The 16225-nt window shown below is 46.0% G+C and overlaps 6 protein-coding genes across 6 annotated transcripts; 4 read left to right on the forward strand and 2 right to left on the reverse strand.

The window, feature by feature from the left end:
* The first annotated feature begins 36 nt into the window (after nucleotides 1-36).
* LOC136186993 (uncharacterized) lies at nucleotides 37-2688 on the forward strand. The gene is made up of 10 exons (XM_065974492.1): nucleotides 37-574; nucleotides 632-697; nucleotides 745-932; nucleotides 983-1239; nucleotides 1438-1663; nucleotides 1721-1939; nucleotides 1987-2075; nucleotides 2127-2239; nucleotides 2296-2536; nucleotides 2606-2688. The coding sequence occupies exons 1-9, from the start codon at nucleotides 89-91 to the stop codon at nucleotides 2533-2535; spliced, it is 1884 nt and encodes a 627-aa protein (XP_065830564.1). The 5' UTR covers nucleotides 37-88; the 3' UTR covers nucleotide 2536; nucleotides 2606-2688.
* LOC136186883 (centromere protein S-like) lies at nucleotides 2602-2982 on the reverse strand. The gene has a single exon (XM_065974357.1). The coding sequence runs from the start codon at nucleotides 2980-2982 to the stop codon at nucleotides 2602-2604; it is 381 nt and encodes a 126-aa protein (XP_065830429.1).
* On the forward strand, nucleotides 2812-4398 carry LOC136186997 (ras-related protein Rab-36-like). The gene is made up of 10 exons (XM_065974500.1): nucleotides 2812-3069; nucleotides 3126-3223; nucleotides 3305-3370; nucleotides 3452-3556; nucleotides 3621-3685; nucleotides 3737-3788; nucleotides 3839-3920; nucleotides 3977-4067; nucleotides 4125-4238; nucleotides 4292-4398. Exons 1-10 carry the CDS (start codon nucleotides 3031-3033, stop codon nucleotides 4348-4350), a joined length of 771 nt encoding a protein of 256 aa, XP_065830572.1. The 5' UTR covers nucleotides 2812-3030; the 3' UTR covers nucleotides 4351-4398.
* An 18-nt stretch (nucleotides 4399-4416) lies between these two features.
* Nucleotides 4417-11236, forward strand: LOC136186987 (probable ATP-dependent RNA helicase DHX37). The gene is made up of 30 exons (XM_065974485.1): nucleotides 4417-4724; nucleotides 4774-4877; nucleotides 4933-5296; nucleotides 5349-5533; nucleotides 5591-5686; nucleotides 5738-5778; nucleotides 5831-5886; nucleotides 5956-6069; nucleotides 6124-6225; nucleotides 6278-6358; nucleotides 6414-6595; nucleotides 6644-6722; nucleotides 6773-6865; nucleotides 6928-7160; nucleotides 7214-7310; nucleotides 7363-7428; nucleotides 7487-7547; nucleotides 7593-7744; nucleotides 7794-7823; nucleotides 7876-7923; nucleotides 7990-8146; nucleotides 8196-8263; nucleotides 8323-8375; nucleotides 8435-8471; nucleotides 8528-8642; nucleotides 8693-8830; nucleotides 8905-8999; nucleotides 9073-9146; nucleotides 9203-9300; nucleotides 9361-11236. The coding sequence occupies exons 1-30, from the start codon at nucleotides 4446-4448 to the stop codon at nucleotides 9438-9440; spliced, it is 3378 nt and encodes a 1125-aa protein (XP_065830557.1). The 5' UTR covers nucleotides 4417-4445; the 3' UTR covers nucleotides 9441-11236.
* LOC136186998 (cell division control protein 42 homolog) lies at nucleotides 9412-11179 on the reverse strand. Its single transcript, XM_065974501.1, has 4 exons — nucleotides 11020-11179; nucleotides 10332-10404; nucleotides 10123-10232; nucleotides 9412-9923 (listed from the first exon to the last, which is right to left on the reverse strand). Exons 1-4 carry the CDS (start codon nucleotides 11122-11124, stop codon nucleotides 9582-9584), a joined length of 630 nt encoding a protein of 209 aa, XP_065830573.1. The 5' UTR covers nucleotides 11125-11179; the 3' UTR covers nucleotides 9412-9581.
* Nucleotides 11237-11299: 63 nt separating the features above from the next.
* LOC136186990 (vacuolar protein sorting-associated protein 53 homolog) lies at nucleotides 11300-15562 on the forward strand. Its single transcript, XM_065974488.1, has 24 exons — nucleotides 11300-11330; nucleotides 11388-11658; nucleotides 11708-11788; nucleotides 11837-11953; nucleotides 12009-12095; nucleotides 12149-12264; nucleotides 12325-12444; nucleotides 12492-12570; nucleotides 12630-12694; nucleotides 12761-12833; nucleotides 12900-13042; nucleotides 13190-13325; nucleotides 13381-13458; nucleotides 13503-13621; nucleotides 13669-13911; nucleotides 14024-14147; nucleotides 14202-14284; nucleotides 14341-14419; nucleotides 14478-14626; nucleotides 14683-14752; nucleotides 14810-14895; nucleotides 15073-15124; nucleotides 15182-15286; nucleotides 15343-15562. Exons 2-24 carry the CDS (start codon nucleotides 11551-11553, stop codon nucleotides 15505-15507), a joined length of 2478 nt encoding a protein of 825 aa, XP_065830560.1. The 5' UTR covers nucleotides 11300-11330; nucleotides 11388-11550; the 3' UTR covers nucleotides 15508-15562.
* Nucleotides 15563-16225: the final 663 nt, after the last annotated feature.

The raw sequence follows: 16225 nt of genomic DNA on the forward strand, positions 1-16225 counted from the left end.
AGGTCACCTGACCCTTGCACGTGACCGTGGCATAGGCCCGAGCGAAGGGTGTGGCCTCCAGACTAACGAGGAACAGGCAGTGACGCAGATGTTTCGCTTCGTCGCATTCGCCGCCGCCGCCGCCGCACTCCTTTCCGCAGCATCAGCGCACGTTTTCACTCGATGGAAGGGCGGCGCCGGAATATGGCACGATCAAGACGAAGCTCTTCCGCAAATTCCACGCAAAACAACGCAAATCCGGCGCAGTGCCGACACCGTCCAGTTCGAAGTTACGCCGACGAAAGTCATTGAAAATGGCGAAACGCTTCTGCTTATCTGGTCTTCAGCTCAATTAGAGCCAAACGTGAGCTTCGTCACCGTCTATTGTCCCTCGACGGCCGACGACGACGATTACGTCGATCATTTTCAACTGCGATCGACTGCTGGATCGCGACCAGTCGGTCCTCTCGTCAACATGCGCTGCGATTTCCAATTTCGACTTTTTCGTGATTCCAATACGAAATTGGCGACGAGCAGACGAGTGACGTTTTCCCGCGGCGGAGCAAGTCAACCGCTCCAAGGACATTTGTCTCTCGTAATCAACTCCTCATATATATACTCTACGTAACTGTGTTCTCTCTCTCTCTCTAAGACGAATCATGCTGACGAGATGCGCGTCATGTGGGTCTCAGACAATAAGAAGACACCAATAGTCGCAGTAAGTTAGAGAAATAATAGTCTGATTTTTATTATTTTTTTTTCTAGTATCAAGTTTTTCAATCATCGTCATCTACGCCATCATACGTACTTCAGAAGACAGGATCTTCAACGACATACTCAGCAAGTGACATGTGTGGTGCACCTGCAACTCGAGTCAGTGCACGATACTATCGAGATCCCGGCTTCATTCACGACGTCCTGCTTACCAATTTGCTACCAAAAACAAAATATAAGTACTGTACAATTAATTGCTCTCTCAATATCAGAATATTTTCTGGGACAGATATAGATTTGGAGATGGAACCAATTGGTCCTATTGGGCCACATTCACATCAGCTCCAAGCGTTGGAAACCAATCATCCCAAGTGAACATGTTTGTCTTTGGCGATTTGGGTGAGTGGAGAGATGCAGCTGATCTACCACCGGGCGGTCGAGCTTACACGACCATGGAACGCATTGAAAATGATTGGATTGAAAAGGATTGGGAGCAAACATCTGACATTGCCTACGATCTTCTTCTACACGTTGGAGACGTTTCATGTAAAGGCCTATATATTCACACTAGCAACGCAACGCAACGTAACGTAACGTAACGTAACGTAAGAGGCAGAACGTAAGAACTCTTTTCTTGATTGGTCACTTGCCTATGTGACATCATCACTTTCCTTGACCATGTTTGGAAGTTACGTTACGTCACGTCGCTAATGTAGTTTTGTGTGGTGTATATTCTCTATTTAGATGCACGCGGACACGGCTATCTGTGGGAGCAATTTGGAAATCTTGTCGAGCAAACGGCAACGCGCATGCCGTACCACATCTGCGTTGGAAATCATGAGTACGATCATAGGTCAGGTAGCAACAAGGATCCCAGCGGATCACGAGGTCTCTGGCATCCTTCGTGGGGTAACTATGGTAATGACTCGTCGGGAGAATGCGCTGTACCGACTGTCAAACGATTTCACATGTAAACAAACAGTCTCTTTCCCCTACTAGCTACACAATGTCACGTGATAAATTTTAGGCCCGATAATGGAAACGGTCTATTTTGGTATAGTCACGACTATGGCAACGTTCACTTTACGTGGATATCAACCGAGCATAATTTCACTTCCGGATCGCCTATGTACACGTGGTTGGAAAATGATCTGGCATCCGTCGATCGATCGCGCACACCCTGGCTCCTTGTCATGGCTCATCGACCAATGTATTGCTCCGGCATACAAAAAAACGACGATAATGCGTACGAAATAAGAAAATTAAATTATTCATTTTGACGTCATTGTACAGAAAAGTTCAAGTGGGACAGAGAGACGCCTACGAAGATCTTCTGCACAAATACAACGTCGATCTCTTTATAACGGGTCACTATCATTTATGTAAGAGGATGATGACGTCAAAATTAAATTCTAGTTTATCTGTGTCTGCAGATGAACGCACTTGTCCTGTATACAAGGAACGCTGCTTTGGTTCATCAGATGATGCTCGTTCAACCATTCACCTTGTACTTGGAATGGCTGGTGCCGAACACGGAATCATTGGCGTGCGTCATCTAACGTGCTTTAATTAATTAATTGCTATTTATTTAATTATCTTTAGTGGACTGATGACGTATGGAGTGTTGCGCGTTCAAATGACTATGGCTACGCGCGCATGTTTGTAGCCAATCGCACGCATCTTCGTCTACAAATTGTTGCAAATAAGGATGGTCAAGTCTCTGATGCTGTATGGATCAAGTCAAATCATTCTTGGAGTGGATCAAACGGAGGAGAAATCATTGCAAAATCAAACATCGCCACCTTATGCTGTATTTTTATCTTCTACTTCATCTACAGCTAAGGTAAGAACGTCTACTCTAAATTCATTCACGAAATCACGTGACATGTTAAAACGTTAGCCTATTTTTCAGTTTTTCTTCTTCTTTTTACTCTTCTTCGTTCCGGTTCGATCTTCGATTCGCTGAGCCATCGATTCGATATGACGTCGAAGCGAGTCGTTTCGTCGCGCGCACATTTCGACGTCGTCTGCGTTGATAATCGTTCGTTTTGCGTGCTTTGAAAAGCTTTCCAAGTCGAGAGCGACTACTTGGGCCTGTCGAAAGGTCGTTTCGGCGAGAGCGGCGACGAATTGAGGCGAAAAGCGATACGACGTCTCGTCTTCCCATTCCGACGCCAAATCTTCACACAATTTACCTACTGTGTAGTGAGTGGCGGCTTTGAGTCGCTGCCGCGTCTCCGTATTGACTTGTTCTCTGCGTTCGGCGTCCAAATCGGGAACGCCCGCCATTTGAAATGCGCGTGCTCAAAGACGTCACGCGCTAAGCTACACCCGGAGATGAGCCAGCGAGAGCAGACGATCGACAGATTTCCTCTAGTACGTACGATGTCTACGTCCAAAACTCGACGAAATTTCGAATCCCGTTCCTACAGTCGTTTCGCTCAGACGTCTCGATCAAAGCCGAGCAGACGAATTTCCATCCAAAAGTCAGAGCGGCTTGCGCAGCAAAAGAAGCAGCTTGGAAGAGAAGGTAAGAGAAGGAGAACATTCGAAAATCGATCCTTATTCGGCTTCGGCTCGGGTTCGATCCTTCTTCGTCTTCGCGATACAGCATGAAAGCGTGTAAGGCAATCGTCGTTGGTGACGTTTCAGTGGGGAAAACTTCCCTCGTGAACAAGTAATCGTATCCCGGAAGTTGACAGACAGGCAAAACAAACGCCGCTTGGTGCGGCACGTGCACGTCCTCCATCGCCTTTAGATATTGTCGGAATGCGTTCGAGCCCAACAGCGGTAAGGCGTCAATTGGCATGGACTTCGACGTCGAAAAGTATCGCATTCTTGGTCAACCGTTCACTTTGCAACTGTGAGTCGAGAACAAATCCAAATAAAAAATATTTGAATTAATTAATCGCGCGGCGTCAGCACAGGTGGGACACAGCGGGTCAGGAACGATTCAAAAGCATTGCCAAGGCCTATTATAAAGAAGCGCGAAGTAAGCAACAACAAAAAACACCATACTTAAAGTAATCAATCCTTTGTTTAGTAATCGTCGTTGTCTTTGATTTGACCAGATCCGAATCGCTGCAGAACTCCAGGTGATATCTCCGCCCCCCACTGAGAGTGCACCTTTCATCGAATCTTTTAGTTATTGGCTTCGAGAAGCTCTCAGCGGAAACGTCGATGCGGACTGCGATGTTTACATCGTTGGCACGAAGAAAGATCTTTGTGTACGTTTGGGAGGGGCGGGGCTAATAATACAGCTGTATTCGATTGGCGGTTGCAGTCTGTTGGAAGCTACGAGAGACGTGAAGCGTCAGCCGTTGCTCTATCGGAAGAGATGGGTGCTGAATATTGGCCTACTTCGTCTCTTACTGGTTCGCTCCTAGACCCTCCTTGTTCATGTTTCCGCGTGACATATTTGGACTACGTAGGTGAGAATGTGGAATCTTTCTTTACTAGAGTGGCCGTTCTTGGCTTTGAAAAGTCTGTTCTCAAAGCTCTAGAGAAGTCGGAGCAATCTAAAAGTTCATCCAATGATCTCATTCGTCAGTCTTCCTCTCTGCCTCGGTTAGGTCACAACTTTTTTTTCTTTTGTTAGGAATCACCAAGAAAAGTTCCAAGCGCCGAAAGTTGAAGAAATCCGATTGTTGCAAATAACAGCTTTCTAGATTTTTGAATTCGATAAATATATTATTGTATGAGTCACGTGGCAGCCTCGATGACGACAAGAGGTGCGTGCGCTAATCGAACAGATGGGGAAGAAAAGGAGACTCGCTCGACAGGAGAAGAAGTCGAAAAAATCGAAAGCGTCAGCGTCTTCGACTGTATCAAACATAGCAATCGATTCAGAAACGTTTGGAGAACGCATCGAGGCCTCCGAAGGGGATTCAAACGCTTTGATTCTCGTCCCGAAGCCGAAATCGTCAATCGAGCCAAACGAAGACGACGGAAAGAAAAAGAAAAAGAAGTTGACAGCAAGAGAGAGAAAACGCCTTCAGAAAATAGTCGAAGCAAAAGAAAAGAAAGCTAAAGTGAGAGAGTGCAGCACGTGGAGATGACCACGCCCACGCATAATTCTAGAGAGCGAGACTCCTCGAATCTCTGGCTCAACACGCGGTGAGCTCAAAAGAGGCAGCCCTTCTTCGACCTACTGTAATCATCACAAAAGGCAGAGAAACGCGAAAGTACACATAATAGTCTACTTTTGACAATTATAGCATCACTCAGTTTCAATTTTAGGGAAGCCGAAATTCGTTTCGAAATTGAAGGACGACGAGAAGAAGAAGAAGAAGAAGGAAGTGATGAGTTAATAATAATAAAGGGAAAAAGAAGACGACGAAAATTACCCGGGATTCTTCGAGGCTGGACGAGCCAAAAACGTCATGAAATAGATGAAGAAGAAATAGAAGAGAGCGAAGACAGTAGTAGCAACAATACAGATACTAATGATGACCAGCAAGAAGAAGAAGAAGAGGAGAAAGCAACAGTTACTATCACGGAATCAAACGATTCAAAGCCTGAAGAAAATGTCGTCACATTGAATACGGAAGTAAGCCGACGACCGGCCGTCTTTAGAGCAGTCCAACGACATCCAGACATTCAGGTAGATTCGAGACAACGAATATTTGATTGTCTTTCTTTCACTTTGATCTCAGCTGGCTCGCCTCCGACTTCCTATCCTCGGAAACGAGCAGGAAATCATGGAGGCCATATTTGAAAACGACGTCCTAATCATATGCGGCGAAACGGGCAGCGGAAAAACGACCCAAGTTCCCCAGTTTCTCTACGAATCGGGCTTTGGAACCAGAACCAACACCAAAGACAAGGCCAAAGACAATGGGTACATTGTTAATTTGAGTGTGTGACGATTCCTATAATAGCAAAACCGCATGTACAGTAGCCTCGGGGGAATGATTGGCATCACGGAACCGAGACGAGTAGCGGCTATTAGCATGTCTAAACGCGTCGCGTGCGAAATGAATCTTTCACAACGGTCTGTTGCCTCGCGTAGAGCTCTCCTCTTTGCCTCTATGTATTTATTTAGATTTGTATCCTATCAGATACGCTACGAGGGAAATGTTAGCGGTAAGTTTCGCGCCTCTGGCCTCATTTCTTATCGTTGTGTCTCTTTCTCCAGACGATACTCTTATCAAATTTATGACCGATGGCACGCTCTTGAGGGAAGTACAACAGGTAATCCTATTAATAATAATTAGAGCTAGCCTTGTACCAATCAATATAATCAATGTGACACATACGTAGGATTTTCTTCTTACAAAGTACTCGGTTATAATTATTGATGAAGCGCACGAACGCAGTGTATTCACCGACATTCTAATTGGTTTACTTTCACGAATTGTAGTCAGTCGACGAAAGGTAGCCAATCCTAAGCCGCCCCTAATTTGAATTATTAAGAAGTCGGCTATTTAGAGAAAGAATCCTTTGAAGCTAATTATTATGTCAGCTACGCTGAGAATAGAAGATTTCACTGATAACCGGCGTCTCTTTCCCGCTCCACCGCCTCTTCTTAGAGTACGCTATTCGACGAGAGTTTGTCAGGTGGATTGCGAATTTTTTCCCTTAGATTCAATCTAGGCAATATCCGGTCACTGTTCACTTTAACCGGAAAACGCCAGATAATTATTTAGATGAGGCATTTCGAAAAGTATTTTGTAGAGAATTAGATAGAATAGCAAAAAAATGTTTTTTTTTCTTTTTAGGTGTGCAAGATTCACCGTACTTTGCCTTCTGGCGGCATTCTCGTTTTCGTAACGGGTCGTCAGGAAGTTCATCAATTATGCCGCTGGCTAAAAAAGACGTTTCCATCACGATCAAAAGTTCCTGAAGAAGAAGAAGAAGAAGAAGAGGAGGAGGAGAAAACAAAAACAATTGACTTAGACAAGTAAATCATTAGAAAGAATAGACCCAAATGTCAATTTATTTTTTTGAGGTACCCAACTGAACCGGCCTATTTGAAAAGACTTGAAATCGACAACGAAACCGATTCAGAAAGTAGCGACGAAGAAGAAGTAAATTCTATAAATTCAATAAATTAATTTTTTGAGTCACCAACTTATAGAGTGACGTAGACGATGAGCTGTCTATTGACGCTGAGCTACCACTGCACGTTTTGCCACTCTACTCTCTCCTACCATCAGAAAAACAGACACGAGTGACGTCATCAAAGTCAATGATTATTTTTTATTATTAATTTTTTCTTGCTTGCATAAACAGATCTTTGATTCTCCGCCGCGCGGCTGTCGCTTGTGCGTCGTATCGACAAACATCGCCGAAACGTCGTTGACAATTCCCAACGTGAAATACGTCGTCGATACGGGACTTGCAAAACACAAACTCCACGATCCAATTACGGGAATTTCGTCTTTTCGAATCGGATGGACGTCGAAAGCGTCGGCCAATCAACGAGCCGGAAGAGCGGGACGAACAGAACCCGGACACTGCTACAGGTACATACACATAATCATAATTATTTTTTTATTTTGGACGATTTATTAATCAGACTTTTCTCTTCGGCTGTATTTCAAAACGAACTCGAAGACTTTTCTCGCCCTGAAATCGTTAGTCGACCCGTCGATGACTTGGTTCTTCAGATGAAGGTGAGTCACCCCATCTGACGTCACTCCTACCTATTCATCTTTTCAATCAAAGACGATGGGTATAGTGAAAGTATCGAATTTTCCTTTTCCCACGCCACCCGAGCAGGAGGCAATTAAAGTGCGCTGCATTGGCCCCTTGTTTATCGTTCTAATAAGCTAAACTCTAATGAGTTTAGACTGCAGAGAAATTGCTCATTAACCTGGGTGCAATTGCTAAAGAGACGCGACGTTCTACAGGTTAGAGAAGACTTCTACGAAGACAATACTGCAGGGCTCGTTTAGAGACAGACAGCGACGCCTTTTCTGTTACGGCTCTTGGTCACACAATGTCCAAATTTCCTCTCTCTCCTAAATACGCCAAAATGCTTGTAGTTGGGCATCAATTTAATTGTCTACCCTACGTTGTGACACTCGTTGCCGCGCTCGGAGCCAGGGTAACATTTTTAGGGGGGGTAGAATACGTTTTGAGACGTTTTTCTACAGGAACTGCTGTGCGAGTCTACTCCAGGCACTGTAACCAACACATCGTGCCTTGAACTACATTAAAATTTAATTTTTTGTCTAGGGGGGTGAACTGAAATGGTTACAGAGGCGAAAATTCTGGGCTGGACAGGTTATTTATCTATATCCTTTGTTGTGACGCAGAGGGAGAGGAGACTCTCTCGTTTTTTTTTTCTAGGGAGAGTCTGGACTCTTAGGAGACTTCATGGTCTTACTGAGAGCCGTCGGAGCATGCGAATATTCAGGAAACGCCGAGAAATTCTGCACGGAAAATGGCCTTCGATACAAGGCAATGATCGAAGCGAGAAAACTGAGAGCTCAATTAACAAACTCTGGTATATAATATCAAGCATTTTTTCTCTAATAACACTCACTGTCTCTCAGTCAATAAGGTGGTAAAGACAGTTGATTTGGGTATTGATCCCAAGATGCCACCTCCATCACAACAGCAGGTTTGCGGTTTTTATTATTTCGCTTCATATGTTGCAATTTGTCGCTCGTTGCTAAATAGGCACGAATTCTACGACAAATCGTTTTAGCAGGATTAGCAGGCCACGTAGCAAAGTAAGAGGGATGCCCCCTCTCCCCCCCGGGGGGGATACAGTGTCTCTTGTCTGTCAAAGGAAGACGACTGCAGCTGACGGGGAGAATGTCTACGAGGTAAAGTCGTCGTATTAAAATTGACCAATTAATAGGTACATACATATTACTTGCAGACTCTAGTTACGGCAGAACCGGCCTTCATTCATCCGACGTCCGTTCTCAGTCAAAAAAAGCCCGACTACGTGGTGTTCGAGGAATTATTTGAAGCTGGGAAAATTTATATGAGAGGTAGGAATGAAATGCAGCAGTCGAAAGTCTAGAATAGAAAAGTGCGTTAGGCTTGTGCGCTATCGAACCTGAATGGTTGCCCATTTTGGCTTCGAATCAGTGCACCTTCTCCAAACCCCTAGAACAGCCACCTCCGACTTACGACGTCGAAAGCGGATCAATCAAGTGTCACAGGTCATCGACGTTTGGTAAGTAAACTCGCGGAATCCTTTGTCAAACGCAACGAAGACGTCACTCATTTCTATTTTTCTTCGCTTCCTAGGCACTTGTTGCTGGACTTTGCCCGCTGTCGAACTCGATTATCCCTTCGGACTTGACAAATACAAGTGGTTTGCTCGATTTTTGCTCGAGGGAAAGGTAAGGCTTTTGCATGGCAATTGCTTCAATTTGCGGAGTAGTCATGCGATGCCTTGGGCGGCATTTGCATCAGGTGGTCACGAAGCTAGCTCATTACACGTCTTCCTTGCTAAGCAGCCCGTCTGTCATGATTAAATCGTGGTCTAAGTAATTCAATGGACTTCCTAGAAGCTTTCTATTCTTTGCATGCTCTCTCTTTGCAGGCTGCACAAGAGAACGGAACTAATCCTCGCATCGTTGATCGAAAAAGGCGTCGACAATCGATCGCGTCTCGTCGACGAATTCGAGAAAAACAATCGATGTGAGTTTTCCTTCTCATCCTCAAGGCGACGGCCCAACAGACGCTCTCTTGCTTTTACAGACCTTTTACGTGAATACCTAGAGTGGCTGCCGGCCGATAAGCACAACGAAATTACACTTGCCTGGCCTCCCAGTTTATAGCAGGTAAAATTGTATATAGGCAGCTACACATGCTGTTCATCCAAAGTCCTGTCATAGCAAAAGTAATAACGGGGGCTCCCCTCTACTAAATTCGTCTCTTGTCGAGACACAGAGCACTAACGAACTAACGCAACCCTACTACTACATGACTATGCACTGTTCGCTTCCCTTGCCAAGGCTTCCTTTCCGTCGCTTTGGCTTATTTGCCGCCGCCGCCGCCGCCGCCGCATTCGCCCTTCCGATGACGGCACTGACCGATTGTGTAAAAACTTCCTCGACCCCCTTTTTTCGTTTTGCCGAGCTCTCGACATACGCTGCCGCTCCCACTTCGCGAGCAAACTTTATCGCACTCTCCGAATTGACGAGCTCTTTATCGTCGGCTATCAATCCTTTCAGCGTAGCCGGATTTTCCCTCAGGTCGACTTTAGTTGCGATTATTACAAACGGTGTTTCGGGACAGTGGTGCTTGATTTCGGGTATCCACTATAAAAGAAAATAAACCGATTTTAGCGCCCCACTGTTTTTAGTTTTATCGCTACACTGGGGACCGATTTAGTACTATATTATCTCTTCTGGGAGGGTGTCTGATTCTCCGATAGCCGTGGTACTCCGGGAGAAAAGTTCGCTTTCTTCCGGTAACCGGCGGCGTTCGGAGAAGCGAAATCGAATCCGACCTTTATACCTTTGATTTAACGTTTTCGAACGATTCCGGAGAGGCAGGTGAAAAGCAAACCAAGAAAACGTCTGTCGTTCGATAGGCAACTGGTCGAAATTCTTCGTATTCGTCCTTGCCTATACGAATTAACATGTTATCCATAATGTAAATGGCGCGTCGAGGATTGTTGCGGTCGGCGAAAGAATTGCGTTCGCCTCCGCGCATCGCTTCCTTACCGCCCGTGTCCCACAAACGCAGGAAGAAGGGTTTGCCTTCGATGACGGCAACGTGGTCGTAATCGTCGAACACCTGCATAGCACGAGAGGATGCAAAAATAGAGCTGCGGTAGGGTGAGTTTGTGTACATTAGAGATACACGATGAGTGTATTTTGCACTGGGTAGCTATGACTTCGCTCGCCCTCGCGCAGGCCGGGGGGTTTCAACGACCCGTGTGGTTGCGTCTAGGTACGCACACACCCACACAACTCGCCGAAACACGTTCAAAACGCCACGTTTTTCCCCACCGGTTATCATTACGGGGTCGCGGGTGCACGGCCGCATGCAATTGCGGAACTGCTTCGCCCGCGGGATTTTTTTTATCGCGGTCGATCGATCGATCGCGTGGACTCGGAAGCAGTTAGTCGGCCTGGGAATGACTGTTATCGTCGTCGATCCGCGTCAGGTGCCGACGCGGGGAGACGGGGAAAAGCGACGGAAAAAGAAACGAAGCGCAAAGGGTCGATCGATCGGGGCGCGTGTAGCTGCATAGTGCGTTGGCGCCGTCTCTCACGATCACATCATTATAATTTACTTCGTTTTGCTAGCTAGCTCTTACTGAAATGCATGACGCAGAAGTGGAAGTGTGCAACGGGGATCGGGGTCACTACGCGCGTTGTGGTCAGCTTAGAAGGAAGCGAAACGTACCGTTGGTGTCGTAGTTGCTGGAAATTCGCCTTGGATGTAGGTGGAAAGAAGGCTCGTCTTTCCAGTCGATTCGTCTCCTACGGTGACGATCTGGATGGCTTGCATATTGAGCGGGTTCGCTAATGCGCGTTCTGTTCGGCTCGCGAGCAGCTGAGAGACTGGAAAGATGATCCGGCTCGGGGGAGGGTATAGGGAATTAGCGCGGCGTATATCGAAGCTGCGTGGGGCAGGGAATTGAGATGCAATTTCAACTTCCGCCACGCACACATTCGCTCCAGTGTGCTAATGCAATTAGACAAAAAGCCCTCTAAGTGTTACTTCCTCTCTTTACCGCCTAAAAATTGTTTACCGTTCATTTCCCTATGTAGACACTGGCGGAGTGGCAATATGATTTGAAGCGTGACTGCGTCGCACGAGTGGGCAAGCAATCGATTTTTATCGTCATACAGTAAGAGATGAAGGCCGAAGGTGTGCAACGACGTCATCGTCGTCGTCATCACGGACTCGTCGGCTCAACGCGCGCTAATCAATATGGCGTCCTCGGAAAGCGTCGTCGATCAAGACGACGATATAGCCGCCGAAGACGACGTCGGCTTTCCACTAAAGTTTCCCCCAGACGTAGAGGAAGCTATAGCAGAGGTCAAACCTGCAGAAAAACGAGAAAAAGCGCTTAGAATCGAACGTTTAGGTTCTTCCGAGCAACGATCCACTCGACAGCCCCGATTTCAATCCAATCGACTACATCAACCAATTATTTCCAACCGAACAAGTGAGTCAGAGCGAAAAAGAAACGTTTTATTACGATATTCGTCTACAGTCTCTGTCGAATATCGACGACAAAATCGGGCGAATGCGACTCGTCATAAGGCGACTGGACGGTCAAATTCGAGAAGCAGTAAGAGGACAAACGAACGTCGGTCACGACGGTCGACAGGTGAGAAAGAGAGACAAAGAAAATTTGAAAAAAATATGTGCGTATTTGCGCAAAGTCCCTTGAAGAAGCCCAGAGGGCCATACGAGAACTGTTTCTTCGAATTAAAGATATCAAGACTAAAGCGGATCGTTCAGAGCAGATGGTGAGGGTGGGGGAGAGAGAGCAGGGAGCACATTGACACTGGTACATGTACAGGTTAAAGAGATCACGAGAGATATTAAGCAGCTGGATCATGCCAAACGACATTTGACAACTTCAATAACGACTCTCAATCACGTGCACATGTTAGTCGGCGGCGTCGAGAGTTTAAAGTGAGGAAAAAATTGCGCTACAGTCAGTACGTCAACGAATTCAAAATCTTTTTCCTTTAGAAATCTCGCTAGACGGAGACAATACGGGGAAATACATCAGCTCTTGCAGGCAGTCGTCAATGTAGTAGAACATTTTCACAAACACCAAGGAATAGCGCAAATTCGACAATTATCAGACAGGTAAATAAAATAGGAAAAATTTACGTTATTTTGACTTTTTTTGTCAGCGTTCGCAAGTTACAAGACGAATTAGCTATGCAAATCAAGGGAGATTTTCAGGATGCCTATGGAAAGCAAGGCACTAGGGTATGTCTCATTATTTATAGACTACGTGTCGTGTAAAACAAAAAACGTTCTCTGTTTAGAGCATTCCTCAAGAGCAACTTGCTCACGCTTGCAAAGTGGTTGACGTTCTGGAGAAAAGAGTCAGGTGATCTCCTCCCCCTCGCATTTCCTATGCAATTCCATTACTATCATATCTTATCTTCCATCTCAGAGATGATTTGGTTGAGTGGTACATTAACCTCGAGCTCGCTGAATACACGGTTTTATTTCATGAGAGCGAGGATGTGTGGCGGCTGGCGGCGCGCCCTTGTTTAGTTAACGTGTTCATCGTTTCTCTTCTTCTTCTTTAGGCTTCTTGGCTGGACAAGATTGATCGAAGATATGCGTGGCTTCGACGCGTTCTCGTTCAATACCAACAGGAAGGAACGAAGATATTTCCGCCTTCGTGGCACGTCGCTGAGCGCATAACGGAGCGTTTTTGCGAAGTGACAAGGTAGAGAGAGAGAGACGCAGCTGAGCAGACGTTAGGCCGACACAACGTAACGTAACGCTTGATTGGTCGCTTGCCTTTGTGACATCATTGGCTCTCCTTGACCATATTTGGAAGTTGCGTTACGTTTACGTTACGTCTCTCCTCTAGGGATGATCTAGCCAAGTTGATGACGGATCGTGCCTCGTCTTTGGAAGTGAAACTGCTCCTCTTTGCTATACAAAAGACGACTTCATTCGAGAAAGTCTTATCTCAGCAATTTGTTACTTATCGAACAGAGAAGGAAGTAATTCAATCATATATAGCAGCTATCATGACTTTGTCTCATCCTCTCTCCCAAGGACTCTCCACGTGACGAGGACGGTGATGACGTAACAGCCGCGGAAGACGACGATGACGAAGACGAAAACGAGCCAAGGGTACATACGCTCGCGTTTTTCCTACTCTTGGCTATTTTTTACAGGAGAACGACAATGACGTCGACGAAATCAAACGTCGAAAGAAACCGTCATCACCTTTTCTAGGAATGATATCCTCTTGCTTTGAACCTCATCTCAACGTCTACATTGAGTCTCAAGACAAGTGAGGAGCGCGAGCAGAAAATATTTTATGATGACGTCATTTATTAGAAACTTGGCCGAATTGCTCGACCGATTCGTTCAAGATTACAAGAGCAAGGGCGCTCCTACGGCGTCGGTTGAAGGCGGCGGCGTCGTTCTGCCAAGCTGCTCCGATCTTTTTGTCTTTTATAAAAAGTGCATGGTTCAGTGCTCGCAGCTGAGCACGGGAGAACCACTTCTACAGCTAATGGGCGTCTTTCAAAAGTACCTCAAGGAATACGGCGCTCGTCTTCTAACGGCAAACCTTCCAAAGTAAGCGCCTTTCTCACGTTTACCGACGCAACGTTACGTAGTCTTGTCATTGGTCCGCTTGCCTTTGTGACATCATCGACCTCTGACTACTAAATCCCCGTCTGTTGCCTAGGACTACAGTGAGTGGGGGACTCAGTTTCTTGAAGGATGTCGAGGTGAAGTTAAATGCCGACGAATTGGCTCGAACCTGCTGCATATTGAGCACAGCTGAGTATTGTTTGGACACTACACAACAGGTGAAAGATGCAATCCACGTATAAATAGGATCTATTGTCTTCTCATTGTCGTAGCTTGAAGAAAAACTGAAATCCAAAGTTAAGCGAGCCTATGTAGAGCGAGTTCACTTTACTCCCGTAGTGGACATGTTTCAAGGGTAAGAGACGATATTTTAGTAGTAAAAAATAATAAATATATATCTTTTGTTATTAGAGTGATTAATAGTTGCGTGCAACTCTTAGTTCAGCAATTGGAGACAGCCTGCGATGCACCACTCACTGCTATGATTAAGGTACTAATAATTTATTAATTTTATGGATTATGAAATAGTATCGTTTTAATGTGTTTAGACCCACTGGCAGACCGTTGAAGCGGTGGGGGATCAGAGTCCATACGTCACTGCAATTGGAGTTCACGTTCGAGACACTATTCCCGTTATACGAAACAACTTGGCATCTGCTCGGAAATATTTCACCAACTTTTGCCTGAAATTTGTAAAGTAAGATCTCTTGTGGAGAAATCTCGAACAATGGGTGGGGATTTTTTCTTTTACAGTTCCTTTATACCCAAGTTTGTTATTCATTTGTACAAGTGCAAGCCAGTTAGCACTGTTGGAGCCGAGCAGGTAAGGATAGATCAATAAGGGGGCCCCCCCTTTTTCTACAAGGGTATTTTCTATCAGCTGCTATTGGACGCACATTCAATCAAAACGATCCTATTGGACTTACCCTCTGTTGGATCAGCCATCAGCCGAAAGCCCCCCGCCAGGTAAACCTTCAATTCATTCACACTAGGCGACGCAACGTTACGTAAGAACTTGATTGGTCACTTGCCTTTGTGACATCACGTAACTTCCAAATATGGTCAGGAGAGTGATGTCACAAAGGCAAGCAACCAATCAAGAGACGAATTCTTACATTACGTCACCTTGCGTCATTTCCATAGCTACACGAAAATAGTCAACAAAGGGATGTCAAGAGCTGAAATGATACTGAAAGTATGTACCCGTATGGTCTCCGCGCGAGCAGCGACTCTAGATTGTTTCTCTTTTCAGATAGTCATGTCTCCGCACGACCAAGCGAAGCCGTTTGTAACAAGCTATTTGAAATTACTTGAAAATTCGGATCAAGGGGATTTTCAGAAAGTCTTAGAAATGAAGGTGAGATCTCGCGTTTACGTAAGTGTGCACGTGCCCTATTTCGTCTTTGAGTACAGGGACTAAAGCGAAGCGAACAGAATCCTCTTATGGAGGAATTCCGAAGTCAAGGGCCGAGTCGCGAGCGAGGTGCGACGTCTGCCGCTCACTCGTCAGAACCCGCAAAAGAACAGCAGTCAAGTCGCATAAAAAAGCTCGAAAGACTCATCAAAAGACAATTCTAAATGAGAATGCGTCTTCGGGATTTCTATACGGGATGTCGACGCACGTGATTCACGACCTCGCCTCGTGTTCGTCGTTTCTCCTCTTTTTCTTCAGAAATCAGCGCGTTTTTTTACTGTTTAAGGTCTCTCTTGGGGTCTCGGCGTGGAGATGCTTCGTCTAACCCAGTTGCGCGTTCAATATGTCAGCTACAATGCCGTCGCCTCTCTCTCTGTGCTTTCGAGTCGATCAGAAACGATTTTTCAGCGTGCGTGGATTGATACGACTAATCCGGATAAGGTTCTAAAGGAAAGAAGAAGTCGTTGATCGGGGCTTGGTTCATGGAGGTAATTATTTATTGATTTCCCCTTGTCACAAGTGTTTTGTCATGTAGTTGTTCTCTCAATCGGACGAGGCAGACGCAGCCATCTCTCTGGGCCGAGAGCGATAAATTGGCCGTACCTCTGCAGAGGCTATAGAGCGCCTCCCCGTGTAAGGCAGGGCACTGGCGGGTAATGACAGTGACGCCCCTTGGAATTGCACCTGTGAGTGGACTGACATCCCAGCTGCCACTTTCACAGTCCAAGGCTCGGAGCCAGGAGGTTAAACGGGCTCACCCTCCGCGGGGGAGTATGGAGTGACCCCACGAGTCCGTTGACTCACAGCAGGTGCCCACCTGGCCTTGCCTCCCATTTGGGGCGAGGGGGTGGATGGAGGAGAGGGAGAACTATGCTCAATTTT

The sequence above is a fragment of the Oscarella lobularis genome, chromosome 5 (assembly GCF_947507565.1).
Source record: "Oscarella lobularis chromosome 5, ooOscLobu1.1, whole genome shotgun sequence".
Classification (NCBI taxonomy): domain Eukaryota; kingdom Metazoa; phylum Porifera; class Homoscleromorpha; order Homosclerophorida; family Oscarellidae; genus Oscarella; species Oscarella lobularis.

Coding starts and splice junctions, on each gene's coding strand:
- LOC136186883 (XM_065974357.1), bottom strand. CDS start 2,982: ATGGCGGGCGTTCCCGATTTGGACGCCGAACGCAGAGAACAAGTCAAT.
- LOC136186997 (XM_065974500.1), top strand. CDS start 3,031: ATGAGCCAGCGAGAGCAGACGATCGACAGATTTCCTCTA. Junction 3,070..3,125: donor CGATCGACAGATTTCCTCTA/GTACGTACGATG, acceptor CCGTTCCTACAG/TCGTTTCGCTCAGACGTCTC. Junction 4,239..4,291: donor TTCATCCAATGATCTCATTC/GTCAGTCTTCCT, acceptor TTCTTTTGTTAG/GAATCACCAAGAAAAGTTCC.
- LOC136186993 (XM_065974492.1), top strand. CDS start 89: ATGTTTCGCTTCGTCGCATTCGCCGCCGCCGCCGCCGCACTCCTTTCC. Junction 575..631: donor TCCAAGGACATTTGTCTCTC/GTAATCAACTCC, acceptor TCTCTCTCTAAG/ACGAATCATGCTGACGAGAT. Junction 2,076..2,126: donor AACGGGTCACTATCATTTAT/GTAAGAGGATGA, acceptor CTGTGTCTGCAG/ATGAACGCACTTGTCCTGTA.
- LOC136186998 (XM_065974501.1), bottom strand. CDS start 11,124: ATGCAAGCCATCCAGATCGTCACCGTAGGAGACGAATCGACTGGAAAG. Junction 10,405..11,019: donor CAGCAACTACGACACCAACG/GTACGTTTCGCT, acceptor CGTGCTATGCAG/GTGTTCGACGATTACGACCA. Junction 9,924..10,122: donor TCGAAAACGTTAAATCAAAG/GTATAAAGGTCG, acceptor TTTCTTTTATAG/TGGATACCCGAAATCAAGCA.
- LOC136186987 (XM_065974485.1), top strand. CDS start 4,446: ATGGGGAAGAAAAGGAGACTCGCTCGACAGGAGAAGAAGTCGAAAAAA. Junction 4,725..4,773: donor CAAAAGAAAAGAAAGCTAAA/GTGAGAGAGTGC, acceptor GCATAATTCTAG/AGAGCGAGACTCCTCGAATC. Junction 7,745..7,793: donor TTGCCGCGCTCGGAGCCAGG/GTAACATTTTTA, acceptor GTTTTTCTACAG/GAACTGCTGTGCGAGTCTAC.
- LOC136186990 (XM_065974488.1), top strand. CDS start 11,551: ATGGCGTCCTCGGAAAGCGTCGTCGATCAAGACGACGATATAGCCGCC. Junction 13,912..14,023: donor CTAACGGCAAACCTTCCAAA/GTAAGCGCCTTT, acceptor TCTGTTGCCTAG/GACTACAGTGAGTGGGGGAC. Junction 14,627..14,682: donor TTTTGCCTGAAATTTGTAAA/GTAAGATCTCTT, acceptor TTTCTTTTACAG/TTCCTTTATACCCAAGTTTG.